The sequence below is a fragment of the Canis lupus genome, chromosome 27 (genome assembly GCF_011100685.1).
Source record: "Canis lupus familiaris isolate Mischka breed German Shepherd chromosome 27, alternate assembly UU_Cfam_GSD_1.0, whole genome shotgun sequence".
Lineage (NCBI taxonomy): Eukaryota > Metazoa > Chordata > Mammalia > Carnivora > Canidae > Canis > Canis lupus.
The window spans coordinates 44,500,655-44,518,554 of NC_049248.1; the positions used below are offsets into that span (position 1 = coordinate 44,500,655).

At 40.7% G+C, this 17,900-nt stretch overlaps 1 protein-coding gene across 4 annotated transcripts in view; it reads left to right on the plus strand.

Moving 5' to 3' along the window:
- The first annotated feature begins 4 nt into the window (after window positions 1-4).
- EIF4B (eukaryotic translation initiation factor 4B) overlaps window positions 5-17,900 on the plus strand; it is a 32,035-nt gene continuing 14,139 nt past the window's right edge. For all 4 annotated transcript variants that reach the window (XM_038577748.1, XM_038577749.1, XM_038577751.1 and 1 more), the window contains exons 1-6: window positions 5-155; window positions 8,927-9,064; window positions 10,015-10,223; window positions 14,025-14,141; window positions 15,904-15,958; window positions 16,580-16,714. In XM_038577748.1, coding sequence (XP_038433676.1) covers window positions 143-155; window positions 8,927-9,064; window positions 10,015-10,223; window positions 14,025-14,141; window positions 15,904-15,958; window positions 16,580-16,714 — 667 coding nt within the window. In that variant the 5' untranslated portion in view covers window positions 5-142. The remainder of the gene's footprint in view (window positions 156-8,926; window positions 9,065-10,014; window positions 10,224-14,024; window positions 14,142-15,903; window positions 15,959-16,579; window positions 16,715-17,900) is intronic.

Sequence of the window (17,900 nt, forward strand, 5' to 3'; positions counted from 1 at the left end):
TCCTCGCGCTGCTTTACGAACCCAGAGCGGCGCCGCCCCGCCCCCTCCCCCTCCCAGCTTCGCCTCTCCTAGCCCGACGCTCCCGCTATAATCACGTGATCGCCTCATCCGGGTCCTTTGCGTTCTCTCTCCCTCTCCCAACATGGCGGCCTCAGGTGAGTGAGCGGCCGAGCGCGGCCGAGGACCAGGCTCGTTCGCCGCCCTCCGAGCCTGATCCGCGGGCTCCCCGGAATCGGGGGACGGGCGGCAGCGCTCTCCTTCGGACTGCGGGGCTGCGGCGGGCTGGCGGCTCGGCCACGTGAGGTTATCGCCTCGGGATGTCGGGGGGGAGGGGACGGCGTCCTTCCCCTCCCCCTCACACCCTTTTCACCCCGTCAGCGCGAGGTTGGAGCGGGGAGGAACGCCGGCCTCCGGCTTGGGCCCGAGCGACGGGGCGCGGGGAGGAGGCTCTGCGGGAGGCGGGGGCCTCCTCGTGGGCGGTTGGCGCGCGGGCGGGCGCACGGCGGGCGACGTGTGCGAGGCGCGAGGCCGCGGCGGGCGGGGTGGGGGTGGGGTGGGGGCGGGGGGGCGGTTAGAACGCGGCGGGGAGGGCGCGGCGCGCGTGCGCGGTAGGCCGGGCGAGGGGCGCGGGCCTGGGGCGCGGCGGGGGCGCGGCGGGGCCGGGGGCGCGGCGGGGGCGCGGGCCTTGCTCTGCCTCCCGCCTGCCCTTGCGCTCGCTGCGCTCCTGTCGCCCGGTGCGGCCCGCTGCCCGCTGCTCCCCGAGGGTGGACGTCGCGGGGGTGGGGGTGGGGAGCCCGGTGCGGTGCGCCCACGTGTCGGAGCAGCGCGAGCGAGGATGGAGACCCAGATGGTCTGGAGGCCTTTTTTTTTTTTTCTTTTTCTTTTTCTTTTTCCCTCCTCCTTAATCAGTACGCCTTTACTGATCAGAAAGCAAGCCAGGCATGTTCTAGGTGCCGGGGAGGGACCACACACACACACACACAAAAAGGAGGGGGGGTGAACAAGATCAGATCCCTTGACAGCTTCCATTTTTGGTATATTTTGATAGGTCCGATAGTAGAAGTCAGCTTTTCTTTCTCTTTTCTTTCTTTTTTCTTTTTTCTTTTTTTTTTTTTTAACTACTGGGGAGTGCTTTTAAAATATTAGTGGATACAGTTGGGGTTTTTTTGTTTTGTTTTTTTGTTTGTTTATTTTAGAGGACTTTGGAGTAGGGAGTATCAGTCAGTGTCCTGCAAGTCTGCATTTCTCAAGGACTTGGCGATGGGTTTTGGGATATTTTCAGCATTCGCTTTAGTTTGGGGGATGATAATTTATTTCTCTGGCATGATCATGGGTTCTGCAAAACATTGCTTGCTATCCCTAAGATACTCATTTCTCATTAGAAATGGATTTTCTGGGGATTCCCCGGGTGGCTCAGTGGTTGAGCGTCACCTTTGGCCCCAGGGCGTGACCCCGGGTTGCTGGATCGAGTCCCACATCGGGGTCCCTGCATGGAGCCTGCTCCTCCCTCTGCGTGTGTCTCTGCCCCTTTCTCTCTCTCTCTCATGAATAAATAATTTTTTTTAATTGATTTTCTTTGTCAACCTAGGACACTAAGAATTAGGTATGTTTTTGGAAAATGTTGAGGGAATTGAGGTGCGCTTGAATATTATAATACTTTTCATTTGTGTAGCACCTGACAGTTGACCAGGCACTCTTGTGTATGTATGTTCTCATTTGATCCTCTGTTAGATAACGTGGGCAGATGGTGGTATCTCCAGCAGAGAAAGATTAAATTGTTCAAGGTCACATGGCTGCAGGTAGCAGAGCAAGGTCAAAATCTTGGAGACTCCTGACTGTCCTCCATTATCAACTTGGAAATTACAAAGTTGGCTTCCATGTGATCGTATTTTGGGGATCTACCCAAAAACTTTATCTGAATTAGAGTACTTATTTGGCCTGGATTTGCCATCTTGACGGCTTGGTGCCATAATTTAGTGAAAAGCCCATAATTCGTTTTTCACTAAAACGTGGCTTTTTTAGGGGTGGAAGACACGTTGGCAGTCTGTGCCCTGCATTTTACAGAACTGAGCGAAATCTAGACTAAAGGGATTTGCTTGGTGTCCACTTCTGTTCTTCCACGTTTACCCCCTTTTTGAGCCCCTCATCTCTTTACTTGGGTTCCATAAATCTTCTTAGCTTTGTAGTATGTGTAAGAAACAGTATCTTGAGTACGAGGTTACATCTGACAGTCTGCCCTTGGGGAATTTGGTATTTATCAGACTTTTCCCACTTTGCATCCTTTCCAGTCTCATTGGTTTTGTTGAGCGGCCAATATTACCAGATACAGCCATGTTAATGAGACTAAAATTCTTGGTGTATTTTCAATATACTTCTTGATGATGCTCAATGTCTTGTTGAAAATATATCTTATATTTCTCAGTGAAAATACCCTTGATATGATAGAACTTCACAGGCCCCTTGTAAATGAGACCAAAAAATTCTTTGCAGCAATACCAGTATCCAGTTGACCCTTCGATTTTCAAGAACCAAAAGTGTCCCAAAACGGACTATTGAACTGCTCTCCTTACTTGAGACAAATGCTTTCAAATTGGAAATAGTGGTTGTATGCACAGAAGACAGAAGGCCTTTCACTTGTATAGCACTTGAAAATGTCATCTTGTTTAATTATTTTCACAGGGATAGAATAGTTGTTTACATACAGTGCTTTTCCTTAAAGAGTAACATAGTTTCATTATATGCTGTTCACATACAGGTTTCCCCTGCTCTCCAGGGGTAGAGCATTTTGTAAACTGGAATGGCATAAAGCAAAGAAGCGATGACCATTAGTTTTTAGGGAAATTTTTTGGAGCATTCCTGGTACCTTGGGGTGTATCTTGCTAACAAGATAAAGCACAGATGTTCACAGACAGTTCAAAGTTTTGGTAGTTTGATGTTGAGTATAATTCTGGGGGAATGAGCTTGAACGTGGCACACTGTTGAAAGTGTGTGCTGCCTGCATTATGGCTTAATAGCAAAACAAACACCTGATGCTGTTTTTTGTTTTGGTAAGAGCAAAGATTCTCTCTAGGTTTCTTTCAGTTAGGGAAAACAGGTAATGATGTAAGTCTTTCATAAAAGCAAAATGGCATAATGCAGCCTTTTGAAAAGCAAGGGCTGGGGATCCGTCCCGCATCGGGTTCCCTTCCCTGCATGGAGCCTGCTTCTCTCTCTGCCTGTGTCTCTGTGCCTCTCTCTCTCTGTCTCTCTCTGTGTCTCATGAATAAATAAATACTTAAAAAAAAAAAAGCAAGGGCTACCTATATTACTATTTTTTAATTCCATTCTCTACCATATGTTATTCTGGGAGTAGGATACCCAGATTCAGAAAGCCAAAACTAAACTGTATGAAAATTTAAATGCAGATACAAGGAGTGTCAAAGTAAAACATAGTGTTTCTATGTAGTTCTTAATATATATATGTATACTTTTAGGGGTGCCTGGGTGGCTTGGTTAAAGCATCTGACTCTTGATTTCTGCTCAGGTCTTGATCTCAGGGTCATGAGAGCACTGAGTCAGCTTGAGATCCTCTCCCTCTCCACTCCCCTCCCTACTCACTGACTCGTGCACACACTCTCTAAAATAAAAATAAAGTCTTTAAAATATATATATATCTTTTTTAAACAGCTTTTTAAGTTCAAATTTACATACCATATGTGTATGGCTTGACAGTATATCCTACCACTTTGTTCATACTAGTCTCATAGCATCTTAGAATGTATTCACTTTTTATGAAGATGGGGGAAAGAATTAACCTCGGAGTATTGTTTTTTAAAAATTAAGTGCATATTTCTAATTAATTATATGTGTGTATACTTAAGTGCACACACCAAAGTCAATTTGTGTTTTTACATCAACAACCATATTGAGTGTGGAAAGGTAAGGGGAAGGCAGTATGGCATTTTCCTCCCACTGTCAGTATGAAGAAGTTGAGTCATGTAACTGAATTGGTGAGGTCAAGGTGGTGCAGCTTACTCTTACTTGGTTTTTATTCTCTACTGTGCTCAACTGTAGTGCAGTAAGGTGAGGCCTGTGGACATTATGATATTACATTGTATGAAACCTCATGGCTTGGCTTTAAACAGCAGCATAATTAATTTAGTTCTAGGCACTCTAGTATAGGTGGACTGATTTGCATTTATACGGTATTGTTTCTTTAAGGGAACATTTGTTGATCATTATTCGTTTTTAATTCTGCAAGATTTGGCAAGATTCACTTTCCAGAAAGAAATGCCTTGCCGTATTAGAAGTCATTTCTTCCACCACCAGCCCCCAATCTGTTTATTTGTATTTACCTATTCTTTTTTTTTTTTTTTGTATTTATCTATTCTAAACATAAAAATGAAATCATACAACGTGGAGACTTTTGTTACTAGCTTTTTTCATTTAGCATATTTTCAGGGTTTATAACATTGTGGGATGTATGGGTACTCATTCTTTTTTATTGTAAAATCTGTTGTATGAATATTTACATTTAACTTATTCATTCATTGTTTGATGGGAATTTGAGTTGTTTCCCGTTTTTTTCCTATTATGAATAACGCTGCTGTAATCTTGTCCATACAAGACAAGTCATTTTTATGACATTTTCTGACTTCTTAGCCTGTAGATACTAACATTCAGAAGAATTGATAACCCTATAAAATAAGTGGGATTTAGTCTGACAAGATCTAAAATTAAGGAATGTAAGTTTTGACAGAGCCTCACATGAATGTTCGGACTTTGTGAATTCTTCCTAAATAAGAAATAATAGCTAAAGATGGAGAAGTACAGCTGCGTTGTACAACAAATAAGCTTTATTGCTTATAGTGCTTTAAGATGTCCTTTTGAAATTAAGATCTAGCAGCCAGTCAATAGACTTTGTCACTTCAGTATCTGACATTTGCTGCCTTTGTTGCTAATACAATGCAGTGGTAAAAGGAAAACATTCTGAGAAAACTAAAGGAATCCTATATTTTACATACAGCAGCCTGATAATCCTGAAGACTCAGTATTGCAGTCACTTCTAGTAGTGTGTTTTATACAGGGCTAGCATCTCCTTTTGTTTGTCCTTTATTTATTGATGTGAAGCCACCACTTAAACCAGTGTTTCTCAACCAGGAGACAATTTTGTCTCACCCGTCGAGGAGTCATTTACAGTGTCTGAAGGCATTTTTGGTTGTGACAGCAGGGTGGGGTTTTTGATACTAGCCTCTGATGAGCAGAGGCTGGAGATGCTGTTAAACATCCTACAATGCACTGGACAGCCCCCCACAACAAAGAATTACCCAGCCTAGAATTACCCAGTGGTGCAGAAGTTGAGAAATTCTAAATAAGAGTTAAGCTGGTTAGTTGTTTTGTTTTAAGATATTATTTATTTATTCATAGAGAGAGGCAGAGTCACAGGCAGGGAGAAGCGGGCTCCATCCCAGGTCTCCAGGATCAGGCCCTGGGCTGAAGACGGCGCTAAACCTCTGAGCCACCCGAGGTGCCCTGTATTTATTTTTATATCTGTTGTAGGAAACCCTGTTTATTAAGGACTCAGACGTTTTGTCTGCTAGACTGAAAGGTTTTTAATGCTATCTTTTAAGGTCTTTTATTTAACCTGTACAAGTATATAAAGAGCTTCAGAAGTACCTGGTACTTGTTCAGTAAATTGCAGTCATGATTAAGTCAGCAGACAGGATTTAGTAAAATTTCTAAGGTGTGTGTGTTTTCCCTTAGTCTGTGTGGGTCTGGCCTTAAATAATTGAGACACTTACTGTTTCTTACATGAGGTAGTTGGTTTAACTTTTTCACCAGTTCACATCAGATTTAAAGAAATTAAGAGTTGGACCAGTTTGATCACATGGCAAGTGATTATCCAGAGAAGACTTGAAATCCTAAGCATGTAATGGGCCTAGATAGATATTGGAGGAGCTAAGGGCATGGAGGATTTAGATAACATCATCGTTTCTCAGTTATTGGAGTGAAATAGAATGGAAAAAAACACTAGCACCCACTTTAGTTTACTGATTTTACTTTCTAAGGGCTGGTTAGTTCCTTTAAATCTGTTTATATTTGTACTAAGTCAGTGCTGCTGCTAGATTTAAATGAACATAAGTTACAGATCCTGTGAAAGAATTTTATCTTGTCTTTAAATGAAGACTGCCCATCATCCAGTGATTTCTCAGCCAGAAGTTTTTGGAGGGGACAGCAACAGAATCAGAAGAGGGAGATGTATGGTTTAAAAAGATACTCTGAACCAAACAGTGCTCTAATTTTTTTTTTTAAGTTACGGTGTTTATTATTTTGAAATTCTCAATAACATAAAAGGAAAGGGGGATTTGTTGGTCAAGAGTTGGGGAGAGGGGGTTAAAAAAAATCAAGAGATAAAAGTTGAGAAACCCTGATCTAGAAAGTTGGTAGAAGCCAAAGTCAGACCAAAGACAGGTTAATTCTAGATTCTGCTGTTTTGATATTAGATATGTATATAGAACAAGGGGGACAGGGGTGCTTTAATAAATTATTATTGTTTTTATGTTGAACTTGACCTCATGGACTGACCACCAGTTTTATATTTATTTCCCCAGTGACCAGGCAGATCAATAATTGGGTATTAGCTGATGGTACTAGGTTAAGCCCAAGAGAGTAAGGCTTTCTAGGATCATATTAGTCCCCAACACTTTTTGAATTAGAGGATGTGGAAAGGATGAAAATAAGCCTGTACAATGTGAACATTCTACTTCAGAGGCAGGCTTTATATCTTGTTCACATTTGCTTAATAAATTTTTCCCAGGCCTTTGCATATAAACCAGGTGTGCAAAATTCATGGCTACAGGACCCAAACTCTGGATAACTGCTTTCTTTCATAGCATAGAATAGATCCAAAATATAATTTGGTTAATCAGAAATGATGCTTTTATTTTTTTAATTTTTTTTTAAAGATTTTATTTATTCATGAGAGAGACCCAGAGAGAGAGAGGCAGAGACACAGGCAGAGGGAGAAGCAGGCTCCATGCAGGGACTGGATCCGATCCCGGGTCTCCAGGATCACACCCTGGGCTGAAGGTGGCGCTAAACCGCTGAGCCACCCAGGCTGCCCAGAAATGATGCTTTTAAAGCAGGATTGGTATTAAGTCACTTGGAAGAATCATGGAAACTACATCCAACACTATTTTCCCTCAGTATTATTGCAGCCGAGTTCATCTGGTTGGCACATTGAGACCATAATGCCTCAGGTTCTTAGTATGTCCAGAAGTCTGTTCATAACATTCATAGCAAGCAGGTCACATTTATTTCCTGAAAGTTGGGTGGGTTTGTTTGTTTGTTTGTTTGTTTGTTTGTTGAGGTGGGGACAGAGGGAAAGAATCCTTGCTGACTGCAGAACACAAAGACCCAAGCCTCAGGCTCTATCCCACCACCTTGAGATCACACCTTGAGATCACGACCTGAGCAGAAACCAAGAGTCAGCCACTTAACCAACTGAGCCACCCAGGAGCTCCCTGAAAGTTGGATTTTTTAAAAGAAAGGTGCCAGATGAGAGAGCATCCTTTGGTTAAACAAATGGTTGCATCATGTTACAAATTCTTAGTCTTCTTGGATTGAAAATGAGATGAGAATTGGAACATGGAGGAGGAACTCATGATTATAAAAGCCACAAAACTGGTCTTTGTTAGAACAAAGCTGCTTGCTTTTTTCTTATCATGTAGGGGCTGCTTTCAGGAGCCAATTTTAGGATTTCAGTCCTTTTGGCTCTTCTGCAGTAGCTGCTGACTGGTGCCATCTCAGAAAAAGTCCTGAGAGATAGTTAAAGAGATCAATCAGTCCTGAGATCAGTCCACTAAAAAGAGCCACTTGGAAATTGTAAAGATTTCATAACCACAGAAAACATTTGAATGTGTTAGTTCTTAGGGGTTACTTATGCTTTCCCCTTAGTACCCTGTCTCATCTGTGTAGTGTTAGGGTAGGTGAGGAATTTTTTTTTCCCAGCAGGCAGAGAAGTCCAGCTCTGTAGAGTCTTACATTGTGAACACTTTCAAATGACAGTGAGTAATACACTTTACCATGGTTATGGTAACCCCTGCCCCTCCTTCCATAGAACTAATAGGAAGCTCTTAGAGGCTGAGGCTCCTGTGGGAAGAGGTCTAGATTTGGTATCCAAAACCCTGGGTTTAATTCTAGCTCTGCTATCTAATATCTCTGTATCTGTAGGATAGTCATTTAACCTCTCTGAGGGTTAGTTTTCTTTTTTGTAAATTGATAGTAATGATTCCTACCTCATGTGGTCATTTTACAAGTATCAAACAATCCATATAAATGCCAAAATGAGTATGTTCTTAGGGGTAGGAGCTTTGTTTTAGTTCTTTGTATATCAGGAGCAGTGAATGTAGTTACCTGTCTTTTTATTTTTTTTTTTTTTTTGTCTTTTTTTTTTAAGATTTTATTTATTCATGAGAGAGAGAGAGAGGCAGAGACACAGGCAGAGGGAGAAGCAGGCTCCATGCAGGGAGCCCGATGTGGGACTCGATCCCAGAACTCGGGGATCATGCCCTGGGCCGAAGGCAGACGCTGAACCGCTGAGCCATCCAGGGATCCCTAGTCGCCTGTCATAAACACAAGTAGTTACTAAATTAAAATTTTCCAATGATATGTGAGTGAATATAGTAGAAATAAAAGGTTGATCCCACCTGTCTTAATGCTGAAACTTTCTAGACCCTTCATACATAAGCAAATTCATTTTGGCAGTTTTCACTGAGTTTTCTTGCCATATGCCAGTGTATCGTGCTTTGTCCTCATTTATATCTGTATAGTATGCCGTCTTGTCTTTTGGTGGCTCTTCATGTTGCTTTAACAGTAGTGCACTATACCACTCTTTAAATACCCAAGGAAATGATAAACGATCTTTCTTTTTGCTTTTTTAAAACAGCAAAAAAGAAGAATAAGAAGGGGAAAACTATCTCCCTAACAGACTTTCTGGCTGAGGATGGAGGGACTGGGGGAGGAAGCACCTATGTCCCCAAACCAGTCAGCTGGGCTGATGAAACAGACGACCTGGAAGGAGATGGTAATTTTTTTTTTTTATTTCCCACAGTGCTTGGAGTTTTCATTCTTTTCAAGGCCAAACCCATTCCATAGTAATAGTTCACACTTGTATTCTGAAAAGAACCTACTCATTTTGTAGAACCATAAGTTTTATGTATAGAATTTAAGGTTTAGGCTTTTAAGAGTTTATGACTAGGGGCTGAACAGATTTTTCTCAGGGTAGTATTATTTTATTTGCAAAGTTGAAGACTAGACTACTAAAATTCTATGACGTCCTGATATCACAATGTAATCTGCAAGCTGTTTATATTTCAGAACCAAGAAATAATTTCTTCTGGGAGCTATTTTTATGAAGTCAGGGGTAAACAAAATGATCTGAGGAACGGGATGGAATTGAGTTGTGTTTTGTTTCATTTTTAAGAGGAGGATAAACCACAAAGAAAACACTTTGTCCACCCAAAAAGTTAGGAATATGAGAGTTGTCAGCAGTGTTTAAATACATCTGGACTGAGAGGGACCCGGGTTTGAGTTCTGCCTGTACTAGGATTATCATCTCCTGCTCTGCCATCTTTGTAAACTTGATCAAGTTATTGAATCTCCCTGACATCTGAGTTTCCTTTTCTGTAGAAATGAAACAACCTCACAGGATTATTAAAAAGATAAGATGGGATATAATGAATATATAATACCTGGCTCACAGTAACATTCCATAGTTGTTTCTTTTTCTTTGCTGCATAAGGAAAAAGAGTTACAATAATATTGTCAACAAAAGCCTAGGCCTTCAAAGGCCTCAAAATACTTAGAAACCAAGAGATAGTGAATACTGGTTGCATTGTTAACCTGGTTCTGACATTTCAGAAGCACTTTCTCTATGTAGCTTATTTAATCCTTGGCATTTACCATGGGTCCTCATCCTACAACAGCAGTAAGGGAAATTTTCTCTAATTTCTTCTGTTTACTTTTCTATCCTAGTTTCAACCACTTGGCACAGTAATGACGATGACGTGTATAGGGCACCTCCAATTGACCGTTCCATCCTGCCCACTGCTCCACGGGCTGCTCGGGAACCCAATATCGACCGGAGCCGTCTTCCAAAATCGCCACCCTATACTGCTTTTCTAGGGAACCTGCCCTATGATGTCACAGAAGATTCCATTAAGGAATTCTTTAGAGGATTAAATGTAAGTGTAAAGGTTTAAGGAAGTAACTGCATATGGAGACTAGCATATTGGTAGTGACAGTCTGAATTTCTAAGCTGGGAAAGGTTCTGAGGCTGTCTCTAGACTTGGAAGAAATGGGTATATAATTGATGAAGTGGTGTTTAGGCACTCTGAGAATGTTCTCATCCCACACCAGTCAGATAGTCTTGAGCCTTAGTGATGCAGAGAAAAATCTCTCAAAAACCTACACCTCTTCTCATTAAGAATCTTCAAAGTGATATACCCAGGAGCACCTGGCTGGCTCAGTCAGTGGAGCCTACTCTTGATCTCAGGTCATGAATCTGAGCCCCACATTGGGTATACAGATTACTTTAAAAAAATAGACCAGTTATGTTGTAAGATTCAAAGTTTCTCTGAACTCAGTCATTCTGTTAATGACACTCAGGCTTATATCAAAATTACTTCTTAGTTTTATATATGAATACCTTTAACTGAGAAGATACATAATTTACATTAGCAAGAATGTGCTAAAATTATTAAAGGTTCTTGGCGCCTGGGTGGCTCAGTCAGTTATGCATCTTTCTTCGGCTCAGGTCGTGATCCCAGGGTCCTGGATTGAGCTCCATGTTGGGCTCCTTGCTCAGTGGGGAGCCTGCTTCTCCTCCCTCTGCCTGTCGTTCCCCTTGCTTTTGTGCACATGAGCTCACATGTTCTCTTTTTCCATGTCAGATAAAGAAATAAAATCTTTAAAAAAAAATAAGTTTCTGTGAGCTTGATGCCACATATAGTGCAATTCACAGTGTTTATAGGCATGCTTAAAAAGCTTAAGGGAGGATGTTTGGAATGCTGATCTAGAAGATTTCAGAATGATTGAAAAGTGAATATACAAGTGCTTAGGAGAAGCTCTTTTTTTCAGACTTTGATTTAAAAATACTTAGGGGGATCCCTGGGTGGCGCAGCGGTTTGGCGCCTGCCTTTGGCCCAGGGCGCGATCCTGGAGACGCGGGATCGAATCCCACGTCAGGCTCCCGGTGCATGGAGCCTGCTTCTCCCTCTGCCTGTGTCTCTGCCTCTCTCTCTCTCTCTCTGTGACTATCATAAATAAATAAAATAAAATCTTTAAAAAATAAAATAAAATAAAAATAAAAATAAAAATACTTAGGACCCCTGGCTGGCTCAGTCAGTAGACCATATGACTCTTGATCTCAAGATTGTAAGTTCAAGCCCTGCATTGGTTATAGAGATTACTTAAAAAAAGAAAATCTTTTTAAAAAAAGAAAGAAAGGTGGGGCGCCTGAGTGGCTTAGTTGGTTGAGCGTCTGCCTTTATCTCAGGGTGTGATCCCGGAGTCCTGGAGTTGAGTCTCACATCAGGCTCCCTGCATGGAGCCTGCTTCTCTCTCTGCCTCTCTCTGTGCGTGTATCTTATGAGTAAATAAATAAATCTTAAAAAAAAAAAAAAAAAAAGATATTTAGGATTTCAAAAATCAGAATGAGTCACAATTTCCAGTTCTCGAGTTTTTCTCCAGGGTCTTTGCCAATGGCAACGCATTAAAAAATACATTTCCTTGGAGCGCCTAGCTGGCTCGGTCTGTAGAGCATGTGACTCTTGATCTCAGGGTGGTGAGTTCAAGCCCCGTGCTGGGGATAGACTTTACTTTTTCTTTTAAAAAGTGCATTTCCTCTAAAGATCTACTCTCTCCTCCACTTTTACTTTGTTTATTGACTCCCTTCTGAGATCCTGTTCTCTGCATGGGCTACTAGCTTTTATGGCTGGATTTTCTGGTATGATTTAAGATTTTATTTTTAAGTAATCTCTGCACCAAATGTGGGGCTTGAACTCCCAGCCCTGAGATCAAGATTCGCATGCTCAGGGGCCTAGGTTGGTTCAGTTGGTTGAGCATCCAACTTGGTTTCAGCTGGGTCGTAGGATTGAGCCCTGCCTCAGGCTCCACACTCAGCGGGAAGTCTGCTTGAGAATTCTCTCCCCTCTGCCCTGGCTCATGTGTTCATTCTCTCTCTTTCTAAAATAAGTAAAATCTTTTTTTTTTTAAGATATTATTTATTTATTCATGAGAGACCCAGAGAGAGGCAGAAAAGCAAGCTCCGTGCAGGGAGCCCTACATGGAACTCAATTCCGGGACCCCGGGTCACACCCTCGGCTGAAGGCAGGTGCTCAACTGCTGAGCCACCCAGGGATCCCCTAAAATAAGGAAAATCTTAAAAAATAAAGTCTCATGCTCTACTGACTGAGCCAGCCAGGCACCCCCACAGTGTGATTATATTTTTGACTGCCACCTATAAATCTTCCTCTCTGTACAAATAGGTAGTACAATTAGAAGGCTGACCTGTTTTTTATTTCACTTTCTTGGCCTCTTCTATAGAGTGTTAAGTAACCTCTGGCCTATTCAGAGCTTTTCACTGTTAATGCTCTAGAACTGTATTTGGAGCTACTTCTACCTTTTATATTTTGTTCCTTTTGGAGCTACTTCTACCTTTTATATTTTGTTCCTTTTCCTGCTATCTTCAAGAGTTGCGTTAAATTAGATTTTTTTTTCTTAAACTAGAATTTAAAGAGGCTATAACAAAATCTGTATGTTGGGAGTCAGAATAAATTATCAAATCAGTGATGTAGAAGAATATAATTTGAATACATGCAAAATACCAAAGAAATGAAGTAAATGGGTAAGAAAACATGTGGAAGCCCTCAAAAAGCTGGCCAAAAATAGTTTAAAATATTTGGAAATGAAGAGTAGTATGTACCTTGTTGTAAATAACAAATACAAATTAGTGCCACGGAAAGTTTTATGAAAATTGAAAAGAGGGAATCCTGCAAACCTACAATTAGAAAACACAAGGTAACCTCAAAATCAGGTTAGTATAAATTTTTCCTGTACTTTAAGAGTAAAAATGCAATAGTTTGCTATCTTAGAATTAACAGGAGGTAGGGTTTGTGGGGATTTTACAATACAGTGTTTGATTCAGTAAAAAATTGGTTAATATATGAATTGACTAACATTTCTCAGGTAAGGTCTCCAAAAAAATACACTATTTAGAAAACTATGGCAAAAATGGAGTCAAATTTCTGAGATAGAAATATACATATTAAAACCAAGTACAATATAAGCGTAAAGAGATAAACTGTGGAATGGGCAGTTGCTCTTTATTGAAAAATATCTAAAAACTAGACTTGTAAAATGAGGCAAAAGTCAGGGACTCAGAGACTACCCTGAACTCATGTTTGGGTTTTTTTTTTATTTTGGGGGATATTTTTAAGGGTTAAATTCATAATCAGATCGGGAAGGTTTAATGGCATAGAGTGAAGTCTTTCTTCTATCTCTTTGCACTGCTTTCTCTTCTGGAGACAATCAGGTTCTTGTGGTTTGAGTTTTTTGTTGTTATTTTAAATAGGCTCCAGACCCAGCATGGAGCCCACTGTGGGGCTTGAACTCAAGACCCTGAGATCAAGACCTGAGCAGAGAATAAGAGTCAGACACTTACTCTGAGCCACCCAGGCACCCCAGTTCTTGTGTGTTCCTTTTTTTTTTTTTTTTTTTTTTAATTTATGATAGTCACAGAGAGAGAGAGGCAGAGACACAGGCAGAGGGAGAAGCTGGCTCCATGCACCAGGAACCGGATGTGGGATTCGATTCTGGGTCTCCAGGATCGCGCCCTAGGCCAAAGGCAGGTGCCAAACCGCTGCGGCACCTAGGGATCCCTCTTGTGTGTTCTTTAGAGAAATTCACTGCATATGCACTGGTTAGGGGGGAAAAAGACAGATGGACAAGAACACTTAATTGGGAATGTTTCTTTACTCCTTCAGATCAGTGCAGTGCGTTTACCACGTGAACCCAGCAATCCAGAGAGGTTGAAAGGTTTTGGTTACGCTGAGTTTGAGGACCTGGATTCTTTGCTCAGTGCCCTGAGCCTCAACGAAGAGGTAAAAGAAAGAAAATAAGGTGGGGAGTTTGAGGGGTGGGAGCTAACCAATCTTATGTTTATCAATATGTTTTTGGTTGGGTCACTAGCTATTTCAAAGTATTTCATAATATCTACCCAAAAAAGCACGGTGTAACAGTTAATATTCAACATCTAGCAAGTCTCATTTTCCTCAGGCAAGTTCAACAGGCTCCAGTAACTCAGGGAGGTAACTTAGGTGGAAAATAATGGAAGAAACCCACCACACCAAGTCTTTAATAAAAGCTCTCGTTCATTCATTCATTCATTCGCAGCTTTGTCTCCGCTCTTAGGGCTTTGCTCTTTCAAAATAATCTTACCAGATCAAAGGAAATAGAAAAGTTGTGTTAATCATTTTAGTGTTAAAGGCATTATATGGTTTTTAAGGAAGTTAATGGTGTTTTTGATAATTTTAAGAGAGTTTGGAAACGTTTCTCATTGGGATGTCATTTGTAATAGGGAATCTCTCAGGAAAATGACAGTAAACATTTAGTGCTTCTGCTTTTTAACATTGCCCAGAGATGTTTTTCTGTCCAGACACACTAGAGATTTAGTAGGAAAAGGAGATTGAGCTGTTAATACATTTGGGGCTATGAGGATTAAATCTAACTCTAATGACAGTTTGAGTGATTTGTGTCATGCAGTGATCCTTAAGATAGCCCAAGCAGGATATTGAAGCATTTAGTTAGTTACCTATTAGTAATAGAAATTTCTAGTATAGGACCTGCATTTTTTTTTTTTTAAACTTCTAGTGACTAAAAAACAAACTAATTATATCTGGGAAGGAAAAGGACACCCTTTTTCTCTCTTCATTTGACACAATTTAAATCAATACCTCTTAAAATACTCCTCCTGTCTCATAATTAAGTACAACCATGGTAATCTGAAGGAAATGTCAAAATTAAATATATGAAAAGCTTAAAGATGCTCCAAAGTTTTTCTTCTCAGATCATTTTTAGGTTTTATTAACATGACTAATTTTTAACTTCTCAGTCTAGATAAGGGAAAGAATACCGTATGGTTTTATTGTTTGAAATTTGCTGTATTATTATTATGTAAAATGCTGTCATGGTCCAGACTTAGGAGTTCCTTTGTTTCTAGAGATTTCATCATGGTGATATTTAATATAATCCTAGGTGTTTTCAACTAAAATTCACTGTTATCCTTCTTCAACTGTAGATTCTACTGTGAAATGAGGAAAAATCAGCAGTAGAATTAATTGGGTTCAAAGTGTATAAGTAATGATGTGGGAAAGGGAAGTCAGAGGGTGTCCTGGAGGAACTGATTAATCCAAAGGTAATACTGAGTGAAAGAACTGGAGATAATACATATCATACTTACTGCGCTTTTGCTGGTGCATAGTAGGGACTCTGCAAATGTCTGAGTGAATAATTGCTCTGAACCCAAATATGCCTTTTATTTTAGCTAGTTGCCACACTTGATAAATTGCCTTTGATAGTTAAAAGGCTAATATTGTGGAATACAACTTTATAAAAATAGTAAGATGGTTGTTGTGACGTTGATATAAGCCCAACTTAAATTTGTTAATTCTAAGGGGTTATTTCAGTTTTCAAGTCTTTATAAAGGATTCTTTAGCCAACAAATTGGAGTGTTGGCTAGATTACAGTGTTTTTCCTTTATCTTCCTTCCCCCAGTGCTTCTGCTATGCCCAGACGTTCAAGGTCACTCATGGGATTTGTGCATAATGGGGCAAAAGGTTGGTTAATGTGGTCCTATGCTCTCAGTCTCTAGGTAACAGGAGAATTCGAGTGGACGTTGCTGATCAAGCACAGGATAAAGGTAAGAAAGCTGATAGAAATCTTTGTTTTGTTTTGGTCCTAGGATGACAAAGCAGAAGTACCTCTTCTCAGAAGTTTTTAATAGAAGTGGAGAGCATAGGCCTGCTTGAAACTGGAACACTAGTTCTCAACTAAGATGATTTTGCCCCACAGTGGACATTTGTCGATGTGTGGAGACAGTTTGGGTTTTCAGAACTGAGGAGTACTGCTGACCCCTACTGGGCAAAAATACAGGGGTTGATCATAGGATGTGCGTAGGACAGACCGCTTCCCACAGCAAAACACTAGTATTGATTGAGTTGGAGAAACTGATTGATCTAGTAGAACATTTAATATGTAATAGATTAGGTGTACCTAGGAGCACCAGAGGGGCTGATTCGTTTATACTTCAGGGGCTCCTAGCCTGTACACAAAAAGAGACCAATAAGCATTAGACCATGTGAGGAAATGAATTACTCGGTTCAGTTGAAGATGCACTTACCGGACTTGGGGCAGCTTCATGGTGGTGCTGAAACATGAGGAGGAAATCCAGTGTATTGGAGGAGGGGTCTGAACATATGAGAAATACCGGGCAGAAGATTTTGTGTGCTAACTTGTGTTTTTTAAATTTATATATCTACAGACAGGGATGATCGTTCCTTTGGCCGAGATAGAAATCGGGATTCTGACAAAACAGATACAGACTGGAGGGCGCGTCCTGCCACAGACAGCTTCGATGACTACCCACCTAGGAGAGGTGATGATAGCTTTGGAGACAGTAAGTTTATTTTTATCAAGTGGGTTTCTTCTGTGTTCTGGGGACTGTTTTGTAATAGGACAAGTGTATGAATGTAAGTGATCACATTAGCGGAAAGGGAGGGAGCAGTAGACACAGAAAAATTTTAGAATATCCAAAAGAATTGATAGATACAGAAGAAGAATTTGATAAATTTAAATTAAAAAAAAAAAACTTACTAGGCAATAGATGGGAGATTTTTCTCTTTGGAGAAACAGTTGTTTAGGGGGCGCCTGGGTGGCTCAGTCAGTTAAGTGTCCAACTCCTGATTTCAGCTCAGGTCATGATCTCAGGGTCATGAGATCGAGCCTTGTGTGGGTCCCTGGGCTGGACATGGAGTCTGCTTAAGATTCTCTCCCTTTGTACCCTACCCAAAATAATACTAAAATAACGTAAGAACAATTGTTTACAAAGAAACCCAACAGCCGTCTGCCTTTGGCTCAGAGCGTGATCCTGCTTCCCAGGATGGAGTCCCGCATCAGGCTCCCTGCATGGGGCCTGCTTCTCCCTCTGCCTATGTCTGCCTCGCTCTCTCTTTCTCTCTCTCTATGTGTGTCTCATGAATAAATAAAAACTTTAAAAAAAAAAAAATCTTGTAAAGTAAGGCACTAACGAAAGGTCAGCAAGATTGCTGGGTTAAAAACATACAAAAGTTAGTTGCATGACCAACAGTCAAAAATGGAATTTTTTAAGGTATCTTTTAAAATAACTAAATTCATTCTCTTCAAAAATAAGGGTCTACCATGTGCTAGATAGTGTTCTAAGCTCAGGATATAGTGGTGAACAAAACAGACAAAAATTCTATCCTCATTGGACGTTCTTTATACTAAGGAGAAAAAACCGTGCTCAAATAACTAATTTAGAGAAAAGAAAAGGGAAATAGAGAATGTTATGGGGTAAGAGTTGGAGTGAATCAACAACTTTCTGCTGTGAATCAACATATACTGCTGAAGTACAACAGAAGATAACCAAAACTTTTATGGGGAAAACCAGGCAACTTTATTGAAATACATGAAGAAGGAACTCTACTTCAGTGAAGAAACGATGAGATAGTGGTTTGTCCATATAATGTAACATACAGATAATGATCCAGATAAAATTCAAAATCTAACTGAGAGGGTAAGAGAAAATTGTGTAAAAATTTGAAAAAACTGTCATACAGTGTTAA